The following is a 27,318-nucleotide window of genomic DNA, read 5'->3' on the forward strand; positions in this document are numbered from 1 at the left end:
AAAATCCACCTCGCCATGCTACAATTTCACTTCTCTCCATCGTAGCCTTTCTCCCTGAAAATTTCTTCTAAGGCCAAGTTCTCTGAGTATTTTACTTAAACTGGTCTTTCCTCCACTGAATAAGCAAGATTCTTTCAAAGAGTCAAGTAGTTTATCACGTGTAGAAAATTCCCTCCTCATGTAATAACTAAATATGTTGCCTTATCACATCCATCACATCCTTTTGAAATGCATCTAGTGATGTCTTGCGACACTGTCTTGGTCTTCGTTTTTCAGGAGTATGCAGCACTTCAGAGAGTGTATTATCCACTGGACACTTTTCTCTTGTAACACTTTTCACATTGTCTTACCTACTCTTAAAGCATTCACAAACTCGATCCATCACTTTTGTAACAGGAAGAAGAGGCCCGCCGTTATCAGTTAACGTAAGAAATTTCATTTTTTGTCCGTACTGAACTGAGAATTACAATGAATAAACTTTTAATGTCCACCTATTCAATACAATAATAATGCTGTTTATAGATGTAATTACAACATTCTAATTATATACAGTACTAGTTTCGACGCATTTTTGAGTCATCTTCAGCTGTAAAATAATTCGGAAAAGGCAAATTATATAAAACTCTATAAATTTTATATCTTTACCTAGTTTTCCTACTTTGATTCTTAGGCCCATATATTGATATCTTGATTGATAAATTTAATTTTATTCCGTATTGATAGTCACCATAAGTCATAAACGAAAGAAAAGTTCCACCTAATCAATACTATTTTATTGTCACATGTAGGACCGGTTTCGACCTCTCAAAAGGTCATCCTCAGCTACACTAGAATTGCATTTACATATTATGCCTCATATTGAGAGCTAATGACATACTCTAGAATTCAACGATTTTAAAGTGGTTATACCCATGCCGAGAATTCAATGTACAGAACCACTATTACCTGCCGCATTAGACAATCAACAGTGCAGTCAAGCACGTTAAATTATATTTACTACTGTTTTATTTGGCTAGTCATTTGTTTTATTGAACTATCAACATGTATATTTCTACATTTAGTGTAAATTATTGTTAAAACGGCTATAATACTGATTATTTCCAATTGTTCAACCAATAGCTCGTTCAAAACAAGTGCAAGGTGAGTACTCGTTATTACACACACACACACACACACACACACACACACACACACACACACACACACACACACACACACACACACACACACACACACACACACACACACACACACACACACACACACACACACACACACACACACACACACACACACACACACACACACACACACACACACACACACACACACACACACACACACACACACACACACACACACACACACACACACACACACACACACACACACACACACACACACACACACACACACACACACACACACACACACACACACAGTAATTTCTCTATCAGATTTTCCGAGTTAATTCTAATTTTGTTCTTCAGGTTCCGACTGAAGTGAGACTTCCTTTAAACACAGCATTTGCTTAAGCTACATAGAACAAGCCCAGCTTTCTCAATTTGTCAAGTCTATATTGGTCATATTGGACAATTCCCTCTACGTCATCGTGGAACTTGCCCTCAGAACTTTCCAGAAAACTAAGACTTCACTTGAATTCAAATGTGCAACACGAGTCCGTCAACCTAGACTTTGGCATCAAGAAATTTTAAACAACATCACAATTATTTATTCATTTCTTAATTTTTAACATTCTGATCATATTTATTGTAACTTATGTATAAGGTTTTTACTTGTATGTCATTCCACTACCATCCATCCTCATGTTCATCCATATTCATTTAGTTTATGTCTTTTACTTGCAATTTCGGCTTGGCTGATGATGGTCCGGGATATGGACCGAAACTAGTACCTGACACTATCTTATTGTGATGTTTTGTTAAACGTTGTATGATTTTAAGTATTGAGAAGGTGGAGCAATAAATCTTGCATTCATTTTAAGTTAAGTCTTAACTCAATACAGAATCCAACCATGAAGTTTGTTACTTTAAATTAAACGTCACGTCAATGCCCTTTTTATTAAATATCTTTTTTATTCCGTATGAGTGTCTATTATGAAATGTTATTGCCACTACATTCCTCCTTTCTTTCTTTTCTTTTTCCAAGGTTGATTTCTGTTTATTTATTAATTTGTCCTTTATTTTATCTACGTATTTCTTCGTATAACCATTTCTCTTCGCGATCCCAGATGTAAATAAGGACATAAATTAACATATAGAGATTAATTTAATAGATTACATTAGTTAGGAAATTTCCAGTAAAATCTGCAACAAATGACATAGTAAATAGGAAAGGTGAAACTAAGAGAAATTGTTGTAACAATTTTCAAAATTCATATATACTTGTTATATTATACCATGGTACCATAGTCCAAGGATCAATTAATGTTTGGCACCGCTGAAGAAGAGAGCGGTGGCTCTCGAAACATGTACATGTATGGTAATTAAATAAAATAAAATGTATAAGTATTGACAAGGCGGTGAAAATATTTTACAGAAATTTGAATATAAGTCAATACGGACCAACATGGTGAAAATATTCAATTCTGCTCACAACAAGGGCGAAACATGTCCCAATTTAAGTGTCGTGCTCAAGTTATAAACATTCTCACAAATGTATTGTATTGAATAGGTTGACCACTTCAAGAAACTTGTTTCAAATTTACATAGCAATGGTGTCCGAAATAACCCCATCAGAGAGATTAGACATGGCCACGTTCAATTAACCCGATGAGTGCTATGTCTGCTTATAGATGGGCTGACGAGGCCGGTCCAGCACTGCTATGCCCATCTATAGACTGTGCATGAGAACTTCAATTCTTTTTAGAGTTTCCCGGTTCATTCTCTAGTGCCGATTCAACCTCTGGCATGTTCTGCTATCTGTTGGGTATTATGCAGAACTAACTGATCACAGCTTATAGCTTTGGGAAATAACTTGCAGAGCTTTTTGTAGGCATCTGATGAGGTCATCTGTGATGTAAACAAGCATGGCGGAACAACAAGCTAGTTGCTCTCTCAGCGATGTTATTTGGGATCAAAGAATCTTTCAGTTATTAATTAACCACAGTGGAAAGTGATGAAAAAGACGATGATTTTAATGAATTGTTAAGCAATTTTGAAGGTGAGAATGATACAGATGTCGTGTACCGACCTTCCACGGACTCGAACCGGCGGACTGCCAGGTGGAAGGCAGCCGGGGTTCGCAGCCGAGTCTTGAGCTCAAGGTGTCAGAGGAGATTAATTAGTGTTAGAATGATGATCAAAGACAGGAGACACCTTGTAGCATTAAGGTAATTGAATAATAATTATAGTCAGATTTAGTTACTGTAAGAAAAGGGAAATATTTCAAGAAGTTACATGTAGTGCAGAGAGTTTGTGAAGTGCGCTTACACAAGTGTTGACTAAGAGCGGGGACTTGTTGATCACAACAAGGTATTTACTGTGTATCGACAAACAGAGCTAGTATGCCAGCGGGGCAGGTGGCCCGCCCGATAACCGACAAAGGAACAAAGCCGAATGCAAGGCCAGTCAGGGTCAGTACAGATGCACTTAGGAAACAAGGAAAGATGAGGACAAAGTAAGACAGAAGACAGTAGTGCCTAGGTAGCAGCACTTACTGTGACAACTTTTGAGAATAGCTGCTTGAAGGCGCCACGGACTGGATGAACAGTTTGGTAATGCCTGTAAGACCCAACCCCTTGGTAGGAGGTAGGGATAGAACTTTGAGTTCAGAAGCGGAGATATAATCCCTAGCCAAGATCGCGCGGGGCCTTCTTCCAGCCAGTAGTTCGTACTTGTCAGGACGAGATTCTGTTCGGGCATAGCCCAAGTGCCGTAGGGCAAGATTAAGATAGACGCGTAGTAGAACAGTAGGCGCGTGGAACAAGCTCGCTCTCTCTCTCTTTAGATCATTACATTCAGACTTGTAAATATACTGTACATAGTAGTTTTAGTTGTCCTCAGTAATAAAGGACAGGGAAATAACTTCATCTTTTATTTCGGGAGTTGCGGGACGAGTCATACCTACAAATTACCTCCCTACAATCCGCTCGGCAGGACAGGTAATATTTCAACATCCAACGGCCTGGTGACCAACCTACGAGATCGTCTCACTGGACAGGTAGGTCACGACACACAGAGAGTGCTGAAAATATTGTAAGTGAGAAAGAAACGGAGACTCGTAACGGAAGGAAGAAAAACCCGCCAAGTTGAAAAGTTATTTAATCACTATTTTCATGGCCGACGGATGACATCTCAACCAGACTTTCAAGTAACTGTGACAGATTCTGGGAGCCAAGTAGGTTTTGATGACAACCCCAAAATCATAGGTTTTTTAAAAAACTATTCTGCCAGTGGAGTTGGTGCAGCTGGTTGTTGATGAAACATATTGGTATCAGAAACAACTGGTGGAAAACAATGAGCTGTCACCACATTCCAGGTTTAGAAATTATTTTAAAATATCAACTTATATACTTGTTAGGAGTTACATGTATTAACTGTGTACAGACTTTAGGAAATATATTTGTTCTGAGCTCTTAATTTGTATACAGATATGTACACGTGGACACAAAAAGTGTAATTTTGCTTTCTCTCAAAATAATACTGAACATAACTAAGATTTTCCATTTGCATTCTAATTTATAAAGAACCAACATTTATAAACACTTTAAGCTAATCACCTCAATGATAAGTTAAAAAGTGAGGCTTCTACAAATTTTTCTACATACGAATGAAAAAACTGAGCACTGAGGAGGCAAAGAGTCAACTGGTAACTCAGCACTTAAAAGGTTAATCATCATCAGTATTTCAAAATATTGTTAAGTTCTATTCTGTGTTATTATTGCTCCTCAAATGTATCACATAATAAATTTTCAAAATCTTTTTAGCTATGAACAATTACACTAAAAATCTGGCTGATACTACCCCACCCATTTAATGGTACCACAGTTCATACTTCAAATTATTTCAAGTCCCTTGACAACTGATTGACTGAATACCATAAAGCAGAATTTTTAGTCATACAGAGATCCTAAAAGCCAAAATTATCAGAAAATTATGCATTACATTTTTTAAAATGCTGAAACATGTATAATCTGCTCAGGTCTTCTAAGAGGGAAGCATTTAATTATCATCTTAAATCATACTCTTATTAGTTCATCACAGCAGATTAATTTTATGTTCATCATCTACACCTATGATTCCCAAACTTGTCTAGCTGGCACCCCAATTTGTAAGCTCTGCAAATCTCATGTCCCCCATATAGTTATTTCAAATATATTTTCTATCAGAAACAATTATATTTGAAAATTATATTGAGTACATGAGAGGATTTTAAAATTTACAACAGTACATTAACTAATTTTAATAAAAGCTAAGATGTGTGGCTGAAAAAACAAATTGAAATATATGAAAATGAAGCGTCAATATCAAGCTACTGCTTTAAATCCTAAGTGTTAGCCTGTGCTTCAGTACATGGACCAAACTGGAAGAGAAGATGGACATGTACAGTAAGAGGAGAATTTTTTTGCCATGACCTAATACCATTTGTTTCAATGCTAATCATAGGTAATTTTAAATACTAGAGGAAATCTTTAAGCAAATAGTGAAGAAAATTTCACTGTACATATAACATGTAATCAGGAGATTCAACTCTGAGCGAAGTATGGCATGGCGTCCCACACTACTGCGGCAACGTCTCCCAACTATCCCTGCATCGGCCGACTATCCATCCGTATAATTTCACCCAGAGTGAGATCTGAATTGATACATTGATAATTTTTGGGTGCCAATGTAAATGTTTTCATGTTTGTCTGGTATTTTACACACCTTTTAATATACTTATTTAATAATATCCAGTGGAAAAGGTTTACATACTTGTTCTCTCATCTTATCTTTAGAAATCGTAGGTAGGTGTACATACACAACATAATTGGGGAAAAACACCCTATTGAATGTTTACATATTGCTATTGGGATAGTTTTAATGTATTCAGTAGTACGTTTTCTCCCTTAACATGTCGAGTTTCCATATCCCCTGCAGAAATCTCTTAACAAGGTTTAACTGTATTGAAGAATACATTTTAAGTGAAAGTAGCAGTTTATCCGATATGAGCGACTGCGAAATCTTACCTAAAGTCCCGCATGCAAAAGCAAAACAGTGACTGGGTGTAGGTCAGTAATAGTGATAAACCGTTCTGCTCCATGACTAAATGGTAGCATAATGGCCTTTGGTCCAGAGGGTCCCGGGTTCAATTCCAAGCTGGGCATTTTTAACCTTGGGGGCTGGGGGTGTGCGCTGTCTACATCATTAGAATTCATCATAGGAAGGGCCTCATCCTCATAGACGCGCAAGATCGCCTATACGGCGTCAACCTGAAAGACCTGCACCAGGCCTCTTTGGAGGTCACAAACCAATTATTCATCACTTTACAGGTTCTTCAGCGATGCCAGGAGAGCTGAGAGACAAAGATTTAAATAACTGTGTTTTGGAGTTTATGAACCCGTTGTTTTACCATGTTACACAGGAAACAAATACTGTATGTACTCCACAGAACAATTATGGAATCCAATTACGAAAAAGGAAAGAATAGATTATGACCAGTGGTTTGATACTAATGTGGATGTAATTAAGGCCTCTGCATTCTCATATCCCAGGTTTGTAAGCCTCGGATCAGTTAGGAGGAAATAAAAATTTACTGAAACTCCACAAAGTGTGAAGTGCCTCTAAACATATCCAAATGTTTCAAGATTTACCACACAATGTCTTTATTCTGACATTGTTGGAGGGTACAATTATTTTGAATGATTCACTGAAAACTGGTTGCTGTTCCTTTTATGGCAGCTTACTCTTGTTTAGGGAGATTTAAATGTGATTAGTAAGTTAGTGCATGGGACCATTAAATCTGAAGCAATTGGGTTAAGGTCTTCCTTGCTTGTGCCAGTCTGCATTTTATGCCCTTCTGTCATTTTTAGTAATTTTACTACCCAAGTAACAATATTCATGTACTTTCTTTTAGACGTCAGTCATTTCCCAATAAAATATTTCCTGCAGCACCTGACTTTGTTCCATTGCACTCCATTACTTTTGTTCTGGACTTATTTTAATCTTGTACTCCTTCCCCAAGACTCTTGTCCATATGGAGGATGTTGCCTAGTTGTACTTCCTCTTAAAACAATTATCACCACCACCATCTGTCCAACCCATTCAGCAATTTCCCCAGATCTTCTACAGACTCTGATCCAACATCAACTGCAAATTTCAGGGTTTTGATTTCCTCTCCAAATTCCTCTTGGATTTCCTTCAATGCTTGTTCTATACAAACATTGAAAAGGAGAGGGTAAGGTGGGGTGAACTCCAGCCGTGTCTCACTCCTTTCTGGATTGCTGCTTCTTTTTCGAAGTTGTTGATTCTTAACACTGCAAACTGATTTTTATATAGATTGTAGATGATTATTCTTTCTCGTTAAATGATCCGACCACCTTCAGGATCTCAAATAGATTGATCCAATCAACATTAATTAATACCCTTTCTAGATCTATTTCATCAGCTCAACAGCCTCTTCTTGCTCTGAACCATATCTACTTTCTTATCCTGATACATTGTTGGGTATGTTCCTGCCATCTTTCTGTCTTGTCTTCTTTTCCTGTAAGTGATTTTCCATCTTAGCTCATATCATCCCAATATACAAGGTTATTACAAATGATTGAAGCGCTCATAAATTCACTGTAGCTCCATGAATTGACACATGGTCACAAAAATGAAGTCATAGAAAAACTCAAAAAGTTTTGATCTGCTGAAGTCTCACTTCAGATTTCTGCCACGAGAGCACAGTAGCAGTACGTAGCAAGACAAGATGGCGACAGGAGCCGAGAAAGCATTTGTTGTGCTTGAAATGCACTCAAATCAGTCTGTCATAACAGTGCAACGACACTTCAGGACGAAGTACCACAAAGATCCACCAACTGCTAATTCCATTTGGCGATGGTATGTGCAGTTTAAAGCTTCAGGATACCGCTGTAAGTGGAAATCAACGGGTCAGCCTGCAGTGACTAAAGAAACAGTTTATCATGTGTGGGCAAGTTTCACGCATAACCCGCAGAAGTCGACGGAGAGAGCAAGCAGAGAGGCGAACATACCACAGCCGACTGTTTGGAAAATCTTACGGAAACGACTAAAGCAGAAGTCTTACCACTTACAACTGCTACAAGCCCTGACTCCCAATGACAAAGTCAAACGCCTTGAATTTTCGGTGTGGTTACAACAGTGTATGGAAGAGGACGAGTTTTGTACAAAACTTGTCTTTAGTGATGAAGCAACATTTCTTGTTAATGGTGCAGCGAACAGACACAATGTGTGAATGTGGGCGGTATAGAGTCCTCGCGCTATCGTGCAGTACATTTGAAATTCAATGAAAGTTAATGTGTTTTGTGCATTCTCACGGTTTAAAGTATACGGCCCCTTTTTCTTCTGCGAAAAATCCGTTACAGGACACATGTATCTGGACATGCTGGAAAACTGGCTCATACCGCAACTGGAAGACAGCACAGACTTCATCTTCCAACAGGATCGTGCTCTACCCCACTTCCATGCATGGTGATGTTCGACAATTCTTAAACAGGAGATTGCCAAACCAATGGATCGGTCATGGTGGAGTTGATGATCAGCAATTCATGCCATGGCCTCCACACTCTCCTGACCTAACCCTATGCAATTTCCTTGGGTGGAGTTACGTGAAAGACTCATTGTTTACACCTCTCCCAACAAACCTGCCAGAACTGCGAGCTTGCATTAACCGTGCTTTCGAATCCATTGATAGGGACATGCTGCGCCAAGTATGGGATGAACTTGATTATAGGCTTGATGTCTGCAGAATCACTAAACATTTGTAAATTTTAAAAAAACTTGAGGTTTTCTATGTGTGTACAAAGCCTTGTGACAGACAGTATGTCAAATAATAAAGTTATTGTAGAGCTTTGAAATCGCTCAAATCATTTGTAATAACCCTGCATATTTTATTAAAATTTGGATTTGATCAGATGGCAGGTTTGAGAAAATGTCTGCACCTGACATCTGGTTGAAACGCTTAAAAACAGAAACTTTTTGCATTCCATCCGCGACGAAAAAATTTAAATAATAAATTTAAAATAAACTTTTTGCATTCCACCCGCGACGAAAAAATTTAAATAATAAATTTAAAATTTGAAACTTAAATGACCCAATGTGAAAAGAAAAGAGGAAAATGATTGTGTAAGTAGTGGATTATCCGTACGCTTATTGGTCATTCAATAAACCACCTCCAAACTACAGTATGCACAAAATGTTGGTTGACAGGACTTGAGACAAATCCAGCTGTGTCAAAAATAAACATATCAATGTTGCCGATACAAGAGCAATGCTATCCAAGGTAAGCAACCAATACCGTATTTATAAGCACGAAAGATGCCACAGCATAATGGATGCATTTTATTTTCAACATGAATTGCCATTTTAAAATTTATTTATTCTTTTTGCCACAAATGAACAATGCCAGAACCAAACAATAATAACTAGAGCCTGGATTTCCATGCAAATGGATGTTTTTAAATAAGCTGGGTACAATTCTCAAACTTAGCAAATGTTCGTTTTACGGCTTAACGATTTCAAATAACCGTTCTTTTTTCCTCATGTTTTGGCCTTTTTAGGAGAAAATTTATGCATAATGCATATTTTGAAGATTTTGGATTTTCTACTGAGTATTTGGATATTTATATTGCTGTATATATGACTGTAATTGCCTATTATGAATGTTGGTTTGCAGAATGTGGGACTCTTTTTCCACGTTATACAGTATGTCTATTTCTGAGAGACTGCGAGAATGTATTCCTGGCATCCTATGTGACAACCCAATTTAGTACCACATAAGGTAGAGGACCTATAATCCAATTAACCAAATCCTTTATCTGTTGCTTGAGTAAACATTGACGTAAGGCAGAAGGCCCCACGCGGATCTCTGTAATTCTAAGGATTAAGCTGTCCAGTTATACATTGTTATAAAATGAACCTTAAATTGTGCATACTCATTAACGGCTCATTTTTTTCGTCTATGTTAGACGAACAAAACAAAACTTGTATCGCAATTCTGTGACGCAGCATTACTGAGCTAGCAACTTACATACCTTGGTTTTGCACTGAACACACTTCCGTTATCCTGGATTTTCCTAATCGGATATCTCACTCGTCACTTTGTTATCGTAGCAGGCAATCATTACCAGCTATTAAGGACATTCAAATGTGTCTGCCATCATCGCACAGAGAAGTAGCTGTGGCAGCTAGATATAAACTGAACAAAATGATCCGTTCAAATCCTGATTTTGAATTCGTCAAGCTTATATAAGACGTATTGTGGTGAAAATGCAGAAGACGTACAATTTGACCTCACTTTGTTCCAAATGCCATTTACTTCTTGTGATGTAGAAAGATAATATTCTGTGCTTAAGAAGGTAATGACAGATAAACGGATGAGCTTAAATCAAGACATTTTGGAGAATTTAGTTGTTGTACAATGTTTCAAAAGGAACTCAACTTTGCATATTTTCCAGTTTATTGTGCATGTTTTGCTATATGATAGTGCATGAATGCATGTATATTTCGAGAATTGATAGTGCATGGAAATCCGGGCTCTAATAATAACTATATATTACAAAGATATAACCATGAATATCAGTAATGAAGAATGTAAACAGAATAACAATGAAGATTCAACAATATATTTCTCTACAAATTTTTAACTATCCAAATTATAGATATTTTCTTTATTCACAGACCATACTGATGGTTTTGCAAGATCAGTTGCCGTTATATTCCTCTGACAGTTGCATGTCTGCCTTGCATCCACTTGTTTTAGAACATTGACTATGTAAGCTTCATGTCAACCTGGCAGGATAAACATCATTACCTGAGGGGATTGGCTTGACAACTTGGTTTTTACACTATTTTATATTATTTGTAATATGATTCAATTTGATTTTGATAAGGGAGTATTGGATTAACAAGGACACATTGTCGTCACATCACAACAGTGTTCAGTGCTCAACATTTTATCTACATAGACATCCTCCTAATGTGTTTATATGCACAAGACAAGATGAAATTTACTTACATGCCACTATTCATCAATTTTTAAATATGTCATTGTGCGAGTCACAATTACAGATTCGTTAGTGGAGGCCCTCCTGTTTATTAGATCTTACTGTAATATACGAATTTTAACCTATTTAGCTGAAGAGAATGAACATACTCTCGAAACATGTACTATATTGAGCCGTATCCTGCCGGCCCATAAGAGATACTTGGATTATTATTTGACATAATATGTAAATTTTATTGATATGAATTGCAGTCATATATGGTAAAGTAAGGAAATGCAAGATAGCTGAGACCGGAAGTCGATGGAGACATCGAGTCGCTGGATATTGCCCAATACTTCCTCGGGACCGTGAGAATGGCTTAGCGTCACCAGGCGTTGGCACAGCTCGGCACGTGTACAAGATGCTGACCAAGCAAAATATTCAGCCAATGAGAACGTGAGGATATGGCAAACATGGTGTTTACATAGCGCAAAGTCATAATCCCTGGTTGACCAACGAGTACAGTTGCTTGAGATAAATTCTGTTATTTGGCAGATTTCCACAGGTCTATAAGTGAAATATAATCAGGAATACGGTATAAAAATTATAGGAAGAGATTTGATATTATTTGAACTGTGTTTTATTAATATCTCTGATCGGGCAGTTTGGACAGTGTAGAAGTGTGATTCTGATCGTGGATACTGACGTGAGGTGGACGTTGTTCGATGTGCTCCGAGAATTGTACTTAAAAGTTGCCACATGAATATATCATTAACAGAGTATGGTTAATAAGACCAATAAACAGTGTTTCAGTCGTGCAGTGGAATAACGTAACTGATGCAGAGTTAATTGCAGATTATATTATCGCAAAGTTCACTACCAATATATAGACAGTGATAATTAGCCGCAGTGTAGAAAGTGCAGGAGAGGCGTTCCATTGTCTCATATTTTTGTGGCGTTCGCGCTTCGCGAGGAACCCTCGATTCGTACCGCGTGCCGCTCTCAAAAACTGTGTACATAAACCATCAAATGTAAAATTTACAGTGTATTTATGTGTCAGTGTGTTTGGTGTTTGTAGCCATAATAAGGGTTGTTCGGCACGTGCAGAATTGAGCGATGAAGAGATATTCATCCAAAGCCTTCTGTGTTGCAGTGTTCAATAACTTTTAGCAAGAAGATGGCTTCGCCTATGGAAGAAGGAAGTGTATTTCTACGTGTTGAAGCAGTGATCAACATGGAGTAGACACCCAATAAGGCAGAGATGTGAGCTGCTGCCATGTATCCAGAGAGTCGTCCAAGATAAGGCGCATGTGTTGATTATGGAATGTTATACGGGTTATGTTAAAATACTAGTGCAGTTTAGAATAGGGATTTTATTTAACGTAAAGTAAGCCTGACGGCATGTGTTTGTTTCACTTTTATATTGTTGTATATACGGATAAAAGAGAAATGCATGTTCTCTATATTTTGATTTTGATTTATGACAAGATAGTTGGGATAATGAGGGATTTGTTAGGACTATTTTGTTGTTCATTTATGCATGATAATTTAGTTTAGTATTATTCTGCTTTTTCCTTGTATATTAGTGCTAGGAGGATTAGATTGACAAGTTCATCCAATTTTCAAAGTTAAACACTTGCTACATTATTTTATTTTGGTCATTTAGAGAGACAATAACAGTTAAATTGCATGATGCATGGTATTTCAGAAGCTGTACGTAAGGAGCTGCATAACATCGTTGAAAGAATAGGATCTTCGAATTTAGGTTGGAATCTGTTTTTGTCCAATGATTTGCACAGGAAACGAACCGGGTCTCATAATGTAAAAGGCTGATGTGATTTGTAAGAGACATGAGAAGTTATAATGCATGTGGAGTTATAAAGTGATTATGCAGGTCGATTGCATGCCTGATAAGTGAAAGAATTATGTGCAGTGGATATGTTCCTGCTATTGTCTTCTGAGAAAATATTAGTTATCAGAATTGACGGAACTGATTCCAGGCCAATGAGTGATGTGTGTTAAATTGACGAAGCATGCTAGGAAGGAATATGATTGTACGCGAGTTTCCGTATAGCCGACAAAAGATGATATCTCACGGCAAGCTGATATATTGGCCGTGTTTTCTTAGACAGCGTGAATGAGATGGTATTTCCATGTTACAATCTTGGCGGACAGAATCCAAGCCTTAGTACAATGTTGAGTTCCAACATTTCCTTTCAGCTCACCAGGAAATACGTGATGGACAATCGCACTGTTGAGTGCGCAAATGCAGCAGAAGAAGGCAATGTTGCCCATTGCTTTCTACATGATATTGACGGATAATTATAGGTTTTTCCCTTACAGGATGATGTTTCATGTTGTTTGAATATGTTGGCTTGTTGTCTAATGGGGAACAGCCCGAGTGCTGAGTTATATTGATGGTCAATCTAGTTCTCACTAGATTCTTTGTGGTGAACCGTGATTCACGTAGAATCTGTGTAGTATGCAAGACTTTTCTCTTTATCCGATGTAAATAGATGCGATATTCTGCTTATTTTTGTTCATTGTAAATATAGCGTAAGGGAATGCCACTAGTATTTTTCATAATTCATATCATGTCCCATTGCGTCTTAATTTTCTTTTTATCTTAGTTTTTCTTTTCATCGTAACTTTCTTTTATATTGTAATTTTCCTTTAACGTTTAATCTTGCGACGACTCTAATTAAATTCGTAACCCATATCAATGTGATTATTTTCAAGTGTCACTCCATCTGAAATAAATAGGTATCAGTATATGTGTACATATGTTGTCATATAACATGAACAATGGACAATAAGAAGAAGATTATTTCTGAAAGTATGCAAGTCTTCAATGTTGTGCTTGATACTTCATTTCACTTTTGTTTCTTTGAACAATTAACATTGTTAATGTCCAGTTATTTCTTTAATTTTGAAATTTTTGTAATGACATTTTATTATTTGATTTTCGAGTAGTATGATTCGGGGATATTTATGAATAAACTCATCCTACCCCATATTATTGTTTCTCATTCGAGTTATACCTCCATTTTCCTGTCATTTAGTTATATTTAAGTGTAGAACTTCGACTTTTAGCCTGACCCAATTGACGACCAACCCACTCTCTGCCCAACCCTGAGTTAGTCGGATGTTCATACAGGAATGGAGGCATCGTCCTAGAGGGTATTTACTGGGTACGGTACAGTATATACTGTACATGTGAAATGTAAACACATTTTTAATACCTAGTACTGACTAGGCAGATTATCCATCTCTCTATTTACTGTGATTAAGTTAATACGGACCCAATACTGGCCATTATGGTCAAGATTATAAAAAATGTGAATTACAAACTCTTTTTAAGAGCAAAAAATATTTTTAATCACATAAGGCATACCTTGAAGAAACCTAGAACAGCGACATTGGTGGCATCAACAAAAGCCTTAGCATCATCCACAGATGTTATTTCTTTAGCAGCTGGACCAGTCTTTTTCAGTAACCAATTGACAATTTCATCACTAGTTCGTCCACCTAAGGAAAAAAAAAAAAAAATGCTTGATGACGTATCTGCCTGAGCAGAAAATATTCAAATACAAAAGAACAAAAACAGAATTTACCTTGATACAAGAAATAGAGATGCCATTTCCCTCACATTTAGCAAAGTTTTACCATAAAAAATGAGGGTGTTAACAAATAGCAACAAAATTCATATAATGTAAACTGTAGATACATATCTACCAAAAGAAAACACTGCAAATCTTTGCTAGCAATTAGAAATCAGCTACAAGGAAATTACAGTAAACATACAGTAAAACCTCGTTAATTCGAAGTCGTTCGGACTCAAAAAATTGGACTTCGAATTACGTGATTTCGAATTAACCGCCAATTCGCAATTTAGAAGTACCAACCCTTGCCGCGTTACAAAATATTCTAAGGCCCGTTAACCTTGCTTCAGTTTATACCTTTCCAACGCCATGAAAAAAGAACTATTTCCAAAATGTATTCAAGAAGGTGCATTTACAGTATTCAAATAATGCACTCAGATATCTCACTGGTAAACATAACCTCACGCAACGAAAGAAAGAAAAAAAGCACGATTCAAAGATGAGGAGAAATCTATGCTGGCTCCCATGTGGAAGTGCTTTATTAATTGGATTACTATATTGTATGCATTTTAGATGCCTTGTATTTACACAGAAAGTACCCGATGCCCTTAAAATCGAACTTTCCTATGACTCTCACAGTACGATTTCCCGCCATGGCACTTCTCTCGTACTTCAGAAATGTAAACACTTGCCGCGTCACAAAGTATTCTAAGACCCATTAATACATACAATCACCTCGATTCACAGTTTAAACCTTTCAAATGCCATGGAAAAAAACTATTTCCGAAATGTATCCAACAAGGTGCATTTACAATGTTCAAATAATGCACTTGGATAAATCACTGACAAACATAACCTCACGCAACGAAAAAAAAAAAAAATCGCACATTTCAAAGACGAGGATAAATTATGCCGGTTCCCCTGTGCAGATGCATTATTTTTTGGATTTCTGTACTGTTTGCATTTTTAGATGCTTTGTACTGGCATGGAAAGTGCCCGACGCCCTTAAAACATTGTAGCTTATCGAACTTTCCTATGACGAAGGGATAAAGTATCTCGCTTCCATGTGCATTGCAACGCACCACTACGATAACCCCATCCCTCACCCTTCTATGATTTCCTGGCTTGCAATTTCTCCTTTAAAACCATAAGACCGTTTGGGCTCGCATTAAAATAAAGCAATGCAGTTTCACCGGCAATGACAATATTGTTTGGTGCCGACGAATGTATTATATGAGCCATGTTTTTCGTCAACTGTCGGCATCGCCAGTGTTCGCAGATTCTGTCTTCCCGCATACTGCCTGTTGTGTGATATTACGGCGTTCCTTAAAAGGTTGAATACAAAAGAATTCCGATTTAATTCAACTTAGCAATCATGAAGCGTACTGTAGACCCACCGAAGTAAGTGTAAGTGCAGAAAGCTACCCCTCAACGTTCCGGAACGCGTGTTCTATTATGACGCGGAACGGATACATTTCCAGTTGAAATTACTCTGTAACATACTATTGTTTTAAAATGTAAAGGCAGTTTTGAATTAAAAGTCTGAATTTCAGTAATGGGGCCAACATTGTACTTCGAATTACGAATTATCCGTATTTCGAATTAAACAACTGAAATAACATGCAAAACTATATCTCATGTTTCCAGGAACGAGAACTTCTTCGAATTAGGCGGGATTTTGAATTAACCTATTTCGAATTATCGAGGTTCTACTGTACTTGGAATCCATCAAAATTATATTTTGAAAATATTCAGTAACAAGTACAAGTTTGTTAAACGTTTAATATCAACTAGTTGTAAAATCCATTTGATGCTAGTCCACTTAGATCACAGAGATGAGATATCTATTAGGTTCCACCTATTCAATACTAATTACGTGTTGATGTTACTAATAACTTTTATTCAACTTGGGACCGGTTTCGACACATACAGAACAAGCCATCAGCCATAAAATGAATCGCAAATATATAAGCAAAGACATAATAATCAAAACTATTGTGGATACATATTGAAATATGATCATTAAAAATATTGTCCAAAGTTCTAGAGCTGGAATGACCAGGCCACAGACAGCCGTTCTCTTCTGCCATTATTCCATTAAATATGCACACTTCTAATTCCAAGCAGTGCCTCAGAGCAGGGATTGAATAGCTCGAATGCTATGATGAACCAGTGTGTTACGTACCAGTAGTATCGGAAAATTTATGAAACAGAGGAATGGCATGCTAAAGAAGAAAGTTACCTAAATCCCCAGCTACTTCCCGCCAATATTTCGGCAGACTGTTACACTCAGTATGACTGGGCGAGTGGTTAGGGGCACGCAGATGTGAGCTTGCATCCGGGAGATAGTGGATTCGAACCCAGCTGTCGGCAGCCCTGAAGATGTTATTCCATGGTTTCCCATTCTCACACCAAGAAAGAGCTGGTGCTATTCCTTAATTAAGGCCAAGGCCGCTTCCTTCACACTCAGCCCTTTCCTATCTCATCGTCGCCATAAGACCTAACAGTGTCAGTGCGACGCAAGGCAAATTTAAAAAAAATTACTCGGTACGCAACAGTAATCCTATCTATCGGAGATGAGTGGCAACAGAAAGCACAAAGCACATCACAACAATGGTCAACGTAATGTTATTGATGAATCAATTTTATGAGCTTTCTATGATGTAGACCTTCACATAGTTTTCTTTCGACTCTGTGATTTTAGGGTGTCTTATAAAATGATGTATAGCGCAGACTGTAGTTTCTTATTCTCCGACTTTACATACCGATCTTCATTAAATTCTGTTTATCCATTTTCTCGTGACTCCGCTGATAAGGACTTAGTAACAAAAATACAAATTCATGAATATCTCTGATCACAGGCGGTATAGCAACAATGTATAAGACATAAATGATCGGAAATATAATACTACATAACTAAAGTATTTATCAGTACGACCACTAATAACATACTTATTTGGAAATTAAATTTTAGGCTTTCCCTTAAACTACAATTTCACTCAGCGTGAATAAAATTATTTATGGCGTAGATTATAGCGGCTTATTCTCCGACTTTGCATACCGATTTTCATTAAATTCTCTTCAGCCATTTTCTCGTAATGCGTGTCCGTCCGTCCATCCATACTGACATTACAGAAAAGTAAAAAGTGTATTTCCTCATTACTGTGGAAACGACTGATACAGAAACCATCCTTTTTAAATTCTGAGCAATGTACAGACAAAACTCTTTATTTTATATATATGTTATTGGTCCCCATAACAAAAGTTATAGAGAATACAATTTCAGATCATTTATGACTTACACAGTTTTACCGTACCGACTATGATAACAGAATTTATGAAGTTAGACTTTTATTGCTTAGTCCATTTTAGTTCATATCAACGTCGAGCATTGCTAACATGGAAATATTCATCAATCATGGTAACTGGTGACGATTTTTGTCACGACTGTCTTAAAGTGTAAAACAGCATGGTCATTGGTCCATATTGATAAGGAAAATTGTGAAGATGATTCCGAAAAATGAGGGAAAAGGTCTTAAAGGAACGATCACTTGAATAATTCACGACGGAGTCATGAAAGAAGCAAGTATTCCCTTTACACTGTCGGAAGAAAACTAAATGTAATATCAACAATAATATTGCACTGACCATTGTTGTGATGTGATTTGTCTCTACTGCTGCCACTCATCCCCGATAAGATTTTTTTTTGCTAGTGGCTTTACGTCGCACCGACACAGATAGGTTTTATGGCGACGATGGGACAGGAAGTGGCTAGGAGTGGGAAGGAAGCGGCCGTGGCCTTAAGGTACAGCCCCAGCACTTGCCTGGTGTGAAAATGGGAAACCACGGAAAACCATTTTCAGGGCTGCCGATAGTGGGGTTCGAACCTACTATCTCCCGAATACTGGCCGCACTTAAGCGACTGCAGCTATCGAGCTCGGTATAGATAACATTGCTGCGTCCCCAGTAAAACAACATTCCTGAATAATGGTGGAAAGTAACTTGGGAGTTAGATAACTACGCGACTGCCCCGCCAATGATGGGTACTACAGCTAGGTACAGCAAGGAAAACTGTGAAGATGACTATCAAAGTGACGAAAAATCGTGAAGGAACTTAATGAAAGGAGGGAGAAGGACTAACCTTACATTGGATGCCCTAATATCACAGTCAAAAAGAAACCTAGATCCTAAGGCCTACAATATTGGAACCCGATACCTGGGTTTCTTTTTAAAATGAAGATCAATAATAGTAATACAAAACAATATTAAATGGCAAAAGGGCCCAAGAGAGCAAGGATGTCATGACAAGCCGCTGACAGGGAGAGGCACGTCCGCTTGTGCGTCTCAGAATCTGGGGTACAACACGAGAGGTGGACCAAAAATATAATCATGGGCATGCTACGTAATTATCCTGTCAACGATGGGTACTTCAGCTAGTAGCAGCTAAGAATGTTCCTTCAGGTCAACTTTTACACTATAATGCAATGAACCACACCTACCAAAGCTAGTTCTACAGCTCCGTAAAATATTACATTTCTTGGATAGTCTGAGCATGCTCATATAATCTGTGAAGAAAATCATCTGGTGCACAAGTTCGAATCACCTCAACTACCCAATGGACATTTTAAGGACAGCAACAACTGTCATACAATCTTTTAACATATTATTTTAAAGTGTGCTATTTTAGTCTTTCAAAATTATTGATGTATCTTGCTGAGGATGACCCAATCAAAGGCTTGAAACTAGTTCTAGTGTTTTGTTATAAAATAGAATTGAACTTTAAATTATTTAACAAAGCAATTCCTTGAAATTACAGAGTGAATTAAGGAATTATCAACACGGACAACCAAGCATATATCATATGTGAATTAGCTTGGTTATGACAGCGGTCTTCTATCATTATATAATCTATCTGGTATCTGTCACCATTACCTGGTATGGTTGTTCAAACCATGAATTTGAAATCATTAGCATATGACTTTTGCAGAGCTCAATTAGCCTGTCACCTCTCTCAATCCTGTTTCCAAGGCTATACTTCCTCACACAGTTGCCTACTCTACTCTCGCCTGCTACAGCATTCCTCCAGTCAAATACATTCATACGATTCTTAAAGAATACTGTAGAATGTTTACATGCATAATTTATAGCTCTTTATAGCCTAGAAGTCATGTATTCACTTCAGAAAACTTGAGGTTATCACATATTGGACCCCCTTACATTTTTGGCTGTAAAAGCGGGGAGAAAAGGGGTCTAATATACAAGTAAATACGGTAAGTTCTCGCAGCGATGAGTGCTCCATTTAATCATAGGATGTGATTGGGCAGAGCTGAACGGTCTTTTCATTCTCAGAAATTTAGGCACTATCGCCGAATCTCTGCATCGGAGAAGAAAAGTGACTGAAGACCAGAGCTGCGCCTTTTTCTTACGTAGTTTCTCAAAACAATGAAAAGAGTTGAATTTCCTCTCCGCAGAGGAGATTCATATAGCAATTGAGGCTTTCATGGCCAGCATTACAAATCACGTTAGCGTCCTTCTGGGCTTGTAGGCCGTGGTCCAGGATCGTGAGATGGTCCCGACGTTTCACCTAAGACTGAGTTCAGCGTTATCAAGGGTTCCGAATGACTTTGATAGCTGCGAAGCTCATAGTGAAATGGAGTGGTGTTGTAATTCCACCACACTATTTAGTGCAGGCTATGGTGCACTGCTCGCCTATTGGTCCGCCATGCTGGACGGACAGTCACTGATTGGCTGATCTTCGGTCAATGACTGAAGCATTAAGGAGCCTGATGTACGTCGACCTGCCATGGTGAAGACTGGCAACTAATCCGTTGTGTTTTCTGGTTTGTCGCGGCCATCATGTCCTCCACGACTGCAGACTTTCTGAACTGGACACCAAGACTTTGTTCACCCATTCAGATTCCTCCTTATGGTCGAAGATGCTGGTGTGCTTAAGGATATCAGTGGCTTCCTCTGTGGTGGTGGTGGTGGTGATTTTTGTTTTAAGAGGAAGTACAATGTGGTAATCATCCTCTCTGAACAAATTAGTGGAAAAGAAATTTAAAATATAAAACAAAATTATTTATTCAACAAAGGAATTTGGAAACTCAGTACAAAATAAAACAAAAAACTATTATAGAATTAGGCCGAAAAGATTACTAATGAATCAAAAGGGAACGTATGTTCCCTGAGTAACAGTACACTTGTAATTTATATAGCCTTGATAAGTCCACTGTCGCACATAAAGCGGATGACGAGATAAGCAGTAGTTGCGTCATCGGCCAGTATGTGTTCGAGGGTTTCCTGCAGGCCGAGGCTCCGCCTTAGGCCGGAGAGATCGGCGCACTCTGAGGATGTGGGCCACGGTGAAGTCGGCACCACAAGAACACACTGGGGGGATCTTCCCTCTTTAGGAGATAAGAGTGCGTGGATCGTAAATGACCTATCCTCAGCCTGCACAATACTATGGCCTCTCTCCGTGATGAAGGTCGGAAAGAGGACCGCCACACGGTAGTTGTCTTCTTAACTGCTCTCAGCTTGTTGGGAGTTCGGATATCTAGCCACTCCGATTCCCAGGACGCCAAGATGGTTCGACGTAGGCGAGAACAAATATCCTCAGCAGGTACACTGACTGGTCTTGGAGGTAAAAGTACAACTTCCTTTGCACCTTCATCCGCAAGTTCGTTTCCCACAATCCCGACATGGCTTGGAAGCCACGCAAAAGTGATTCTGGAGCCAGCATCCCTTAACCTGGCTAGGTCATGTATCTGCTGTACCAGTGGATAATGTGAGAAACAGGTTTCAACAGACTGCAAAGAGCTTAACGAATCGGTATATATAAGAAAGTGGGTTCTTTTGTCACGCAGTGCAAACTGCAGAGCCTCTAAGATGGCATAAAGCTCTGCAGTATACATGCTACGTACTTTAGGAAGCGAGAACTTCGTGCTTATATCATCAATGACAAAAGAGCGACCAACATTATCTCCGAATTTAGAACCATCCGTGAAGATATGTCTCGCAGCCAGATATTGGTGAACGAAGTCCTGGAAATACCTCCGATAAACGGAGGAATCCGTGTTCACCTTGGGTCCACGGAGCAGATCAAGACGTATATTTGGTCGCGGAACCAACCACGGAGGTACCTCGCTAAGAGTTCGTTCAAGACAACCACCGATATCAATATTCAAATCATGTCACAAGCTATCAATCCGAAACCCAACCGGCCGTGTGGTATTCGGTACGACAGATGCATTGATAGCTTGGATGCAGCGGCATTTCACAAATTTTGGCAGCGTACGTGAGGAGTAACTGCTGCCTCCTTATCCGTAAAGGTGGAACTCCTGCTTCAGCGAGTAGGCTGGGAATGTGGCTAGTACGGAAAGCACCCGTTGCCAGCCTTACTCCACTATGGTGAATACTGTCTAAAAGTCTCAGCGTAGATTTTGATGCTGAGCCATAAGCCACACTTCCATAGTCAATACGGGAGAAGACCGTTGCCGTGTAAAATTGTAGCAGTACCGCACGGTCAGCCCCCCACAAAGTGCCGCTGAGAAACTTAAACATGTTAAGTCTCTTCATGCAGGCAACCTTCAACTGACGGATGTGGGGCTGCCACGCAAGTCTCTTATCAAAATGGAGACCCAGGAATCTGCAGGTGTCAACCACTGGTAAGACACTGTTTCGCATGCAGAGCTCTGGTTCGGGATGCACTGGCCGACATCGGCAGAAGTGTACAACTAAGGTTTTCGCGCTGAAAATCGAAAACCATGTTGCAGAGCCCATCTGTCGACTCTGTTAATAGCTTGCTGTAGCCGTCTCTCAGCAAACGCCACCCTTCCGGAGCTGTAATGAAGAGCTAAGTCGTCTACATACAGCGATGGAACGACTGCGGGCCCAGCAGCGGCAAGTATGCCGTTGATGGTGATTGGAAACAACGTGAAACTCAGTACAGATCCCTGAGGTACTCCATTTTCCTGAACGTAATATTGAGAAAATGCATTCCCTACTCGGACTCGAAAGAGACGGAGGGACATGAAGTTCTCAATAAACGTTGGCAAATTTCCCCAAAATCCCCACTGGTGTAGAGTGGAGAGAATCCCATATCGCCAGGTAGTATCGTAAGCTTTCTCCAGGTCAAAAAACACGGCGACTAGGTGTTCCTTCCGGAGAAAGGCCTCCTGAATGGCGCTCTCCAGTCTGACCAGATGATCAGTGGCAGACCGATGAGAGCGAAAACCACACTGGTAGTTAGACAAGAGACCCTCCTTTTCCATGGCCCACACAAGACGCCAATTAACCATCCTTTCAAATAGCTTACAGAGGCCATTCGTAAGGCATATTGGCCTATAACTATCCAGAAATTTTGGATCTTTACCTGGCTTGGGAATTGGTATCACAATTCCCTTGCGCTATTGAGATGGAAACACTCTCTCACTCCATATTCTGTTGAATAGGGTGAGGATATCCTTGAGACATCTGTCACTCAAATGCTTATGATTATGGATTTTGTCTAGTCCAGGAGCCGAATCTCTGCATAGCGCGAGTGCACTCCGCAACTCCCACTCCGTGAAGGGCACATTGTAGGGATGTGAAGCACTAGAGCCAAAAGAGAGAGGGTGTGCCTCTGCTTCAAGCTTAATTTGAAGAAATGCAGAGACGTATCTCCTAGAGCTGGACGTATCTGCGAAATGTGATGCGATGTGGTCGGCAATGACTGAAGGAATCGTAACTATATCTCCATTAATGGAGATTCCGGGTATTGAGGGCACATTCTGTACTCTGACAATACGGCGGAGGTTTGTCCACACTTGTGATGACGGAGTATGTGCCGTGATGGATGACACATTTCCCACGTAGCTTTCTTACTTTCTTGAATAAAAAAACGGGCCTTCGCGCGCAGACACTTAAATGTGATATGATTGGCCATTGTAGGATTCTGACGATAATGCTTAAAAGCCTGTTGGCGATCACGCATGGCTGCTGCAATTTCATCCGTCCACCATGGGACATGTTTCCGGCGACGAATACCGGATGAGGAAGGAATTGTTTCCTCCGCAGCAGCCAATTCCAGTAGTAAAGGAAGAAACGTGGTTGTCAACAGACTCTAGCATATCATCAGCCATCACTGCGCGTTTCGATTGCCCGCTGAAGAGAGACAGAATGATTGGGAAGTGGTCACTATCACAGAGGTCGTCGTGTACTTGCCACCGTAGCAGGGGAACTAGCGCATGGCTGCACAGAGTGACATCCAGGTGTGAGAATGTGCCATGTGCGCTGCTGAAATGTGTCGGTTCCCCTGTATTAAGCACGCTAAGATCGAACAGGTTGATCATTCGCTCGAGCATCCTGCCCCTAGAACTGGAAGACGGAGAACCCCATAGTAGGTTACGGGCGTTCACGTCTCCCAGCACGAGGAAAGGAGGAGGCAGCCAGGTGATCAAATCTTGTAGTGCACGAATTTCAAGGTTATAATCCGGTGGGATGTACACGTTGCAAACCGTACATTCCGCTAGAATTCCCAATGTTGATAGATGGTTTCATCAAATTTAAAGAAATTATTGTTGATTACCAGTTTCAGAAGAGAAATAAAATCTTGTATTTCTAATTTGCTGAGAGAGCTCTGTTAAAGTTATTTTCATTAATGGAGAAAAGTTTGCTTGTGGGTATGCTTTGATACACATTTAATATGTCGAAAGAATGAAGGGTATGGTTGGGTTGTACATTAAATGACTTCATTTTTTTCAATTAGTTCGGTGGTGTTTTTGATGGATTTTTTAGAGAGAAATTGATAGTTCTTACGTTTTTCTTAATGTGGATTCTGACGGAACTTCTTCTTTAGTGTACTTCTGCAGAAACATCCTGAGGGACTGATTTTCCGGTTTCCAGAACGGAATTCCGGAGTTCAAGAAAACTTTACACAGCTCCAGGGAAAGCCGAGATTGCCTACTGGATGTTGTAACTGCTGTTAATATTAAATTGATCCTAGGGCCAACAATATTTAACCTAGACTTACATTTTGTTGTTGCAAAATGTTGAGTTAGAAAGTACTCTTTTTCGTGATTAATAGATTTTTCACAGATTTTGCAAAAGAGTATAGCTTCATCAGTAGAAAGTGTATCCGAACCGAATTCGTGAACATAGCCATGTAATTTACCAAGCAACAATGAAAATTTTGGTATGATAAATAAGTCTGCAAGAACACCCGAGTTGCCTTTAACAAGTTCAACAGTAGACTAACAGCTGTTTTTAATGTTTGACCTGTTAGACGGAAGTGATTTCCTCCCTTCCTCTGCATTATCTTATCATTTAAAAATGGAAATACCAGGTAATTATGCATTGTCACAGCAAAAGGGGTGTGAGGAAGGAGAAGAGACTACTTCCCTCATCTTCTCTCTCTTTCCTGGTATTCATTATGCTTTTCTTTTCACTAATGAAGGTTCGGCTATTTACAGAGGTTAAATGAATGGGTTGAAAAAATAAGCTTTCGAATGCCTGAAAACAAATAAACGATTTACAGGGAACAATATTCTAAACTTATATTTGTGTTGGCAATATGTAATTTAATTTGTGCAACCTTTTTTGTCTTCGATGTACGGAAATTCATTATGTGCTTTTTAAAATGTGTAAATCGCAGAAAATTGTATAATGATCAAAAAAAGGCAAAAAAGGCTTTAAATCTTAAAATAGGCAATGGAAGCCAAAATAGGCAAAGTAAAAATTGTCTCTACACTTCCTAAATGCACGAAAACATATTTATCTCTGTCTGATTCTTCAAATATATCCAGTCAGATAAAAAAAGGCATTTTGCCTAACTTCCGGGCTCTAGTTATTATATTCTTTAACCGCTGATGTGAGGTCTCAGACTCCCAATAAACATAAAACATCTGGACTTAATTAAAAATCTTGCAGGGAGCTGTAGATTATGTCATCTTTTTATCTGTGTCAACTCACTTCACATCCTGAGTCAGGGTTAGCTCGCTATGTTGAAATTCTCAAGTGGACTTCACGACAGCAGTTACGAGAGTATTTTTGTCGATTCATGTTGCGTGGTCAGTGTAAGTGAAACATCTCAAATTACTAGTCCAATTATGAACTACAAATTCTCAGTTTGAGGAGTACATTAGGGAAGTACAGTACTAATGAAAAATTGAGTAATACGGCTATTTTCTTTTTGGCTATTGGAGATCGCAGTTTGTAATGCTTTTGTGTTGTCCAAATTGTGCCATGAAAGCCCGGAAAAAAATGAAATTCTTTAAGGGTTTTGGCATCTGATCAGGTGAAATATCAATGCTTTACTTCTCGCAGCCCAGCACTCGCTACATTCAGCTGCGCGCGGAACGACTATCGTTTGTTTACACGCTCGCGGCCTTCTCGGGAAGGATGTTGTGAAGCTATGCTCAGAGCTGCCAACCTCTGTACGGAGGAACTAATGAGTGAGGTGCTTCGATAGCTGGTGGCAAGACGATTAGTCTGGACGGTTAGGATTCTTGCCGTGGACAAGACGATTGGTCTGGACGGTTAGGATTCTTGCCGTGGACAAGACCATTGGTCTGGACGGTTAGAAGCCGCGAAGCGGCCTTAGGCCCCTAGTTTCATGTGGAAACACGATTGGTCTGGACGGTTAGGATTCTTGCCGTGGACAAGACGATTGGTCTGGACGGTTAGTATTCTTGCCGTGGACAAGGCCATTGGTCTGGACGGTTAGAAGCCGCGAAGCGGCCCTACGCCTCTAGTTTCATGTGGAAACACGATTGGTCTGGACTGGTTCTTGCCGTGCGGACGGTTAGGATAAGACCTGGACAAGACCATTGGTCCGGACGGTTAAAGCCGCATTGTAATTTTACATGGTGTTTTTTTGTTTGTGCTTTTATTCAGCCGGGGTTGGTAACGCAATGTATTTATCAGCATTGATGGCAATGACGTCACATTCCGTTCACCATGACCAGTGAGAATGCAAGAAACTACTTGAGCCATGGACGATGGCGGCTACTGCTCTTTATTAGGTTATAAAAGTAAATATATTTCTCGGGGCGGGCTGGTGGGTTCCTAGACATGGCAATGAACACATCTCTCCTCTAAAAGGAATTCCAAGTAAGATTTACATTATTTTCACTTCCCTATAATGTTATAAACGTTGGGCTGCGGGAAGTAAAGTTTTACCGGTGAAATTATAGTCCACGCACCTTTTAGCGATATTACATTGTACGGGGGTGAGGAGTAAGGAGAGAGCTCTTCCGGTTCCGGTTATACTGCCAACTGAATGGAAATGAAATCTGAATTGAATCGATAATATGATCGATCAATACGAATTTTCTAAACATTTATTACCTTACACCAACAACTGTGCCCCACATACATTAATTAACATTATATAATATTTCTGGATGGGAATCTTGTTCCTAGCATGAATTGAGTTTGGCTTAGCTGTGTAAACAACAACAGTACTAGTACTTAAAGTGTACGCCAGATGTCGCCCAGAGGTGCATAAGCGATTCATAGTTTGTGTTTCAAAGGTTGTCAATACAAATCTCGACGATAACCAAAGTCGACCGA

At 39.2% G+C, this 27,318-nt stretch overlaps 1 protein-coding gene across 1 annotated transcript in view; it reads right to left on the bottom strand.

Annotated features, from left to right (window-relative positions):
* Pdi (protein disulfide isomerase) overlaps window positions 1-27,318 on the bottom strand; it is a 168,654-nt gene that overhangs the window by 127,490 nt on the left and 13,846 nt on the right. The window contains exon 3 of the mRNA XM_067147785.2: window positions 14,562-14,695. Coding sequence (XP_067003886.2) covers window positions 14,562-14,695 — 134 coding nt within the window. The remainder of the gene's footprint in view (window positions 1-14,561; window positions 14,696-27,318) is intronic.

This window comes from Anabrus simplex, chromosome 5 (genome assembly GCF_040414725.1).
Source record: "Anabrus simplex isolate iqAnaSimp1 chromosome 5, ASM4041472v1, whole genome shotgun sequence".
In the NCBI taxonomy this organism is placed as follows: Eukaryota; Metazoa; Arthropoda; class Insecta; order Orthoptera; family Tettigoniidae; genus Anabrus; species Anabrus simplex.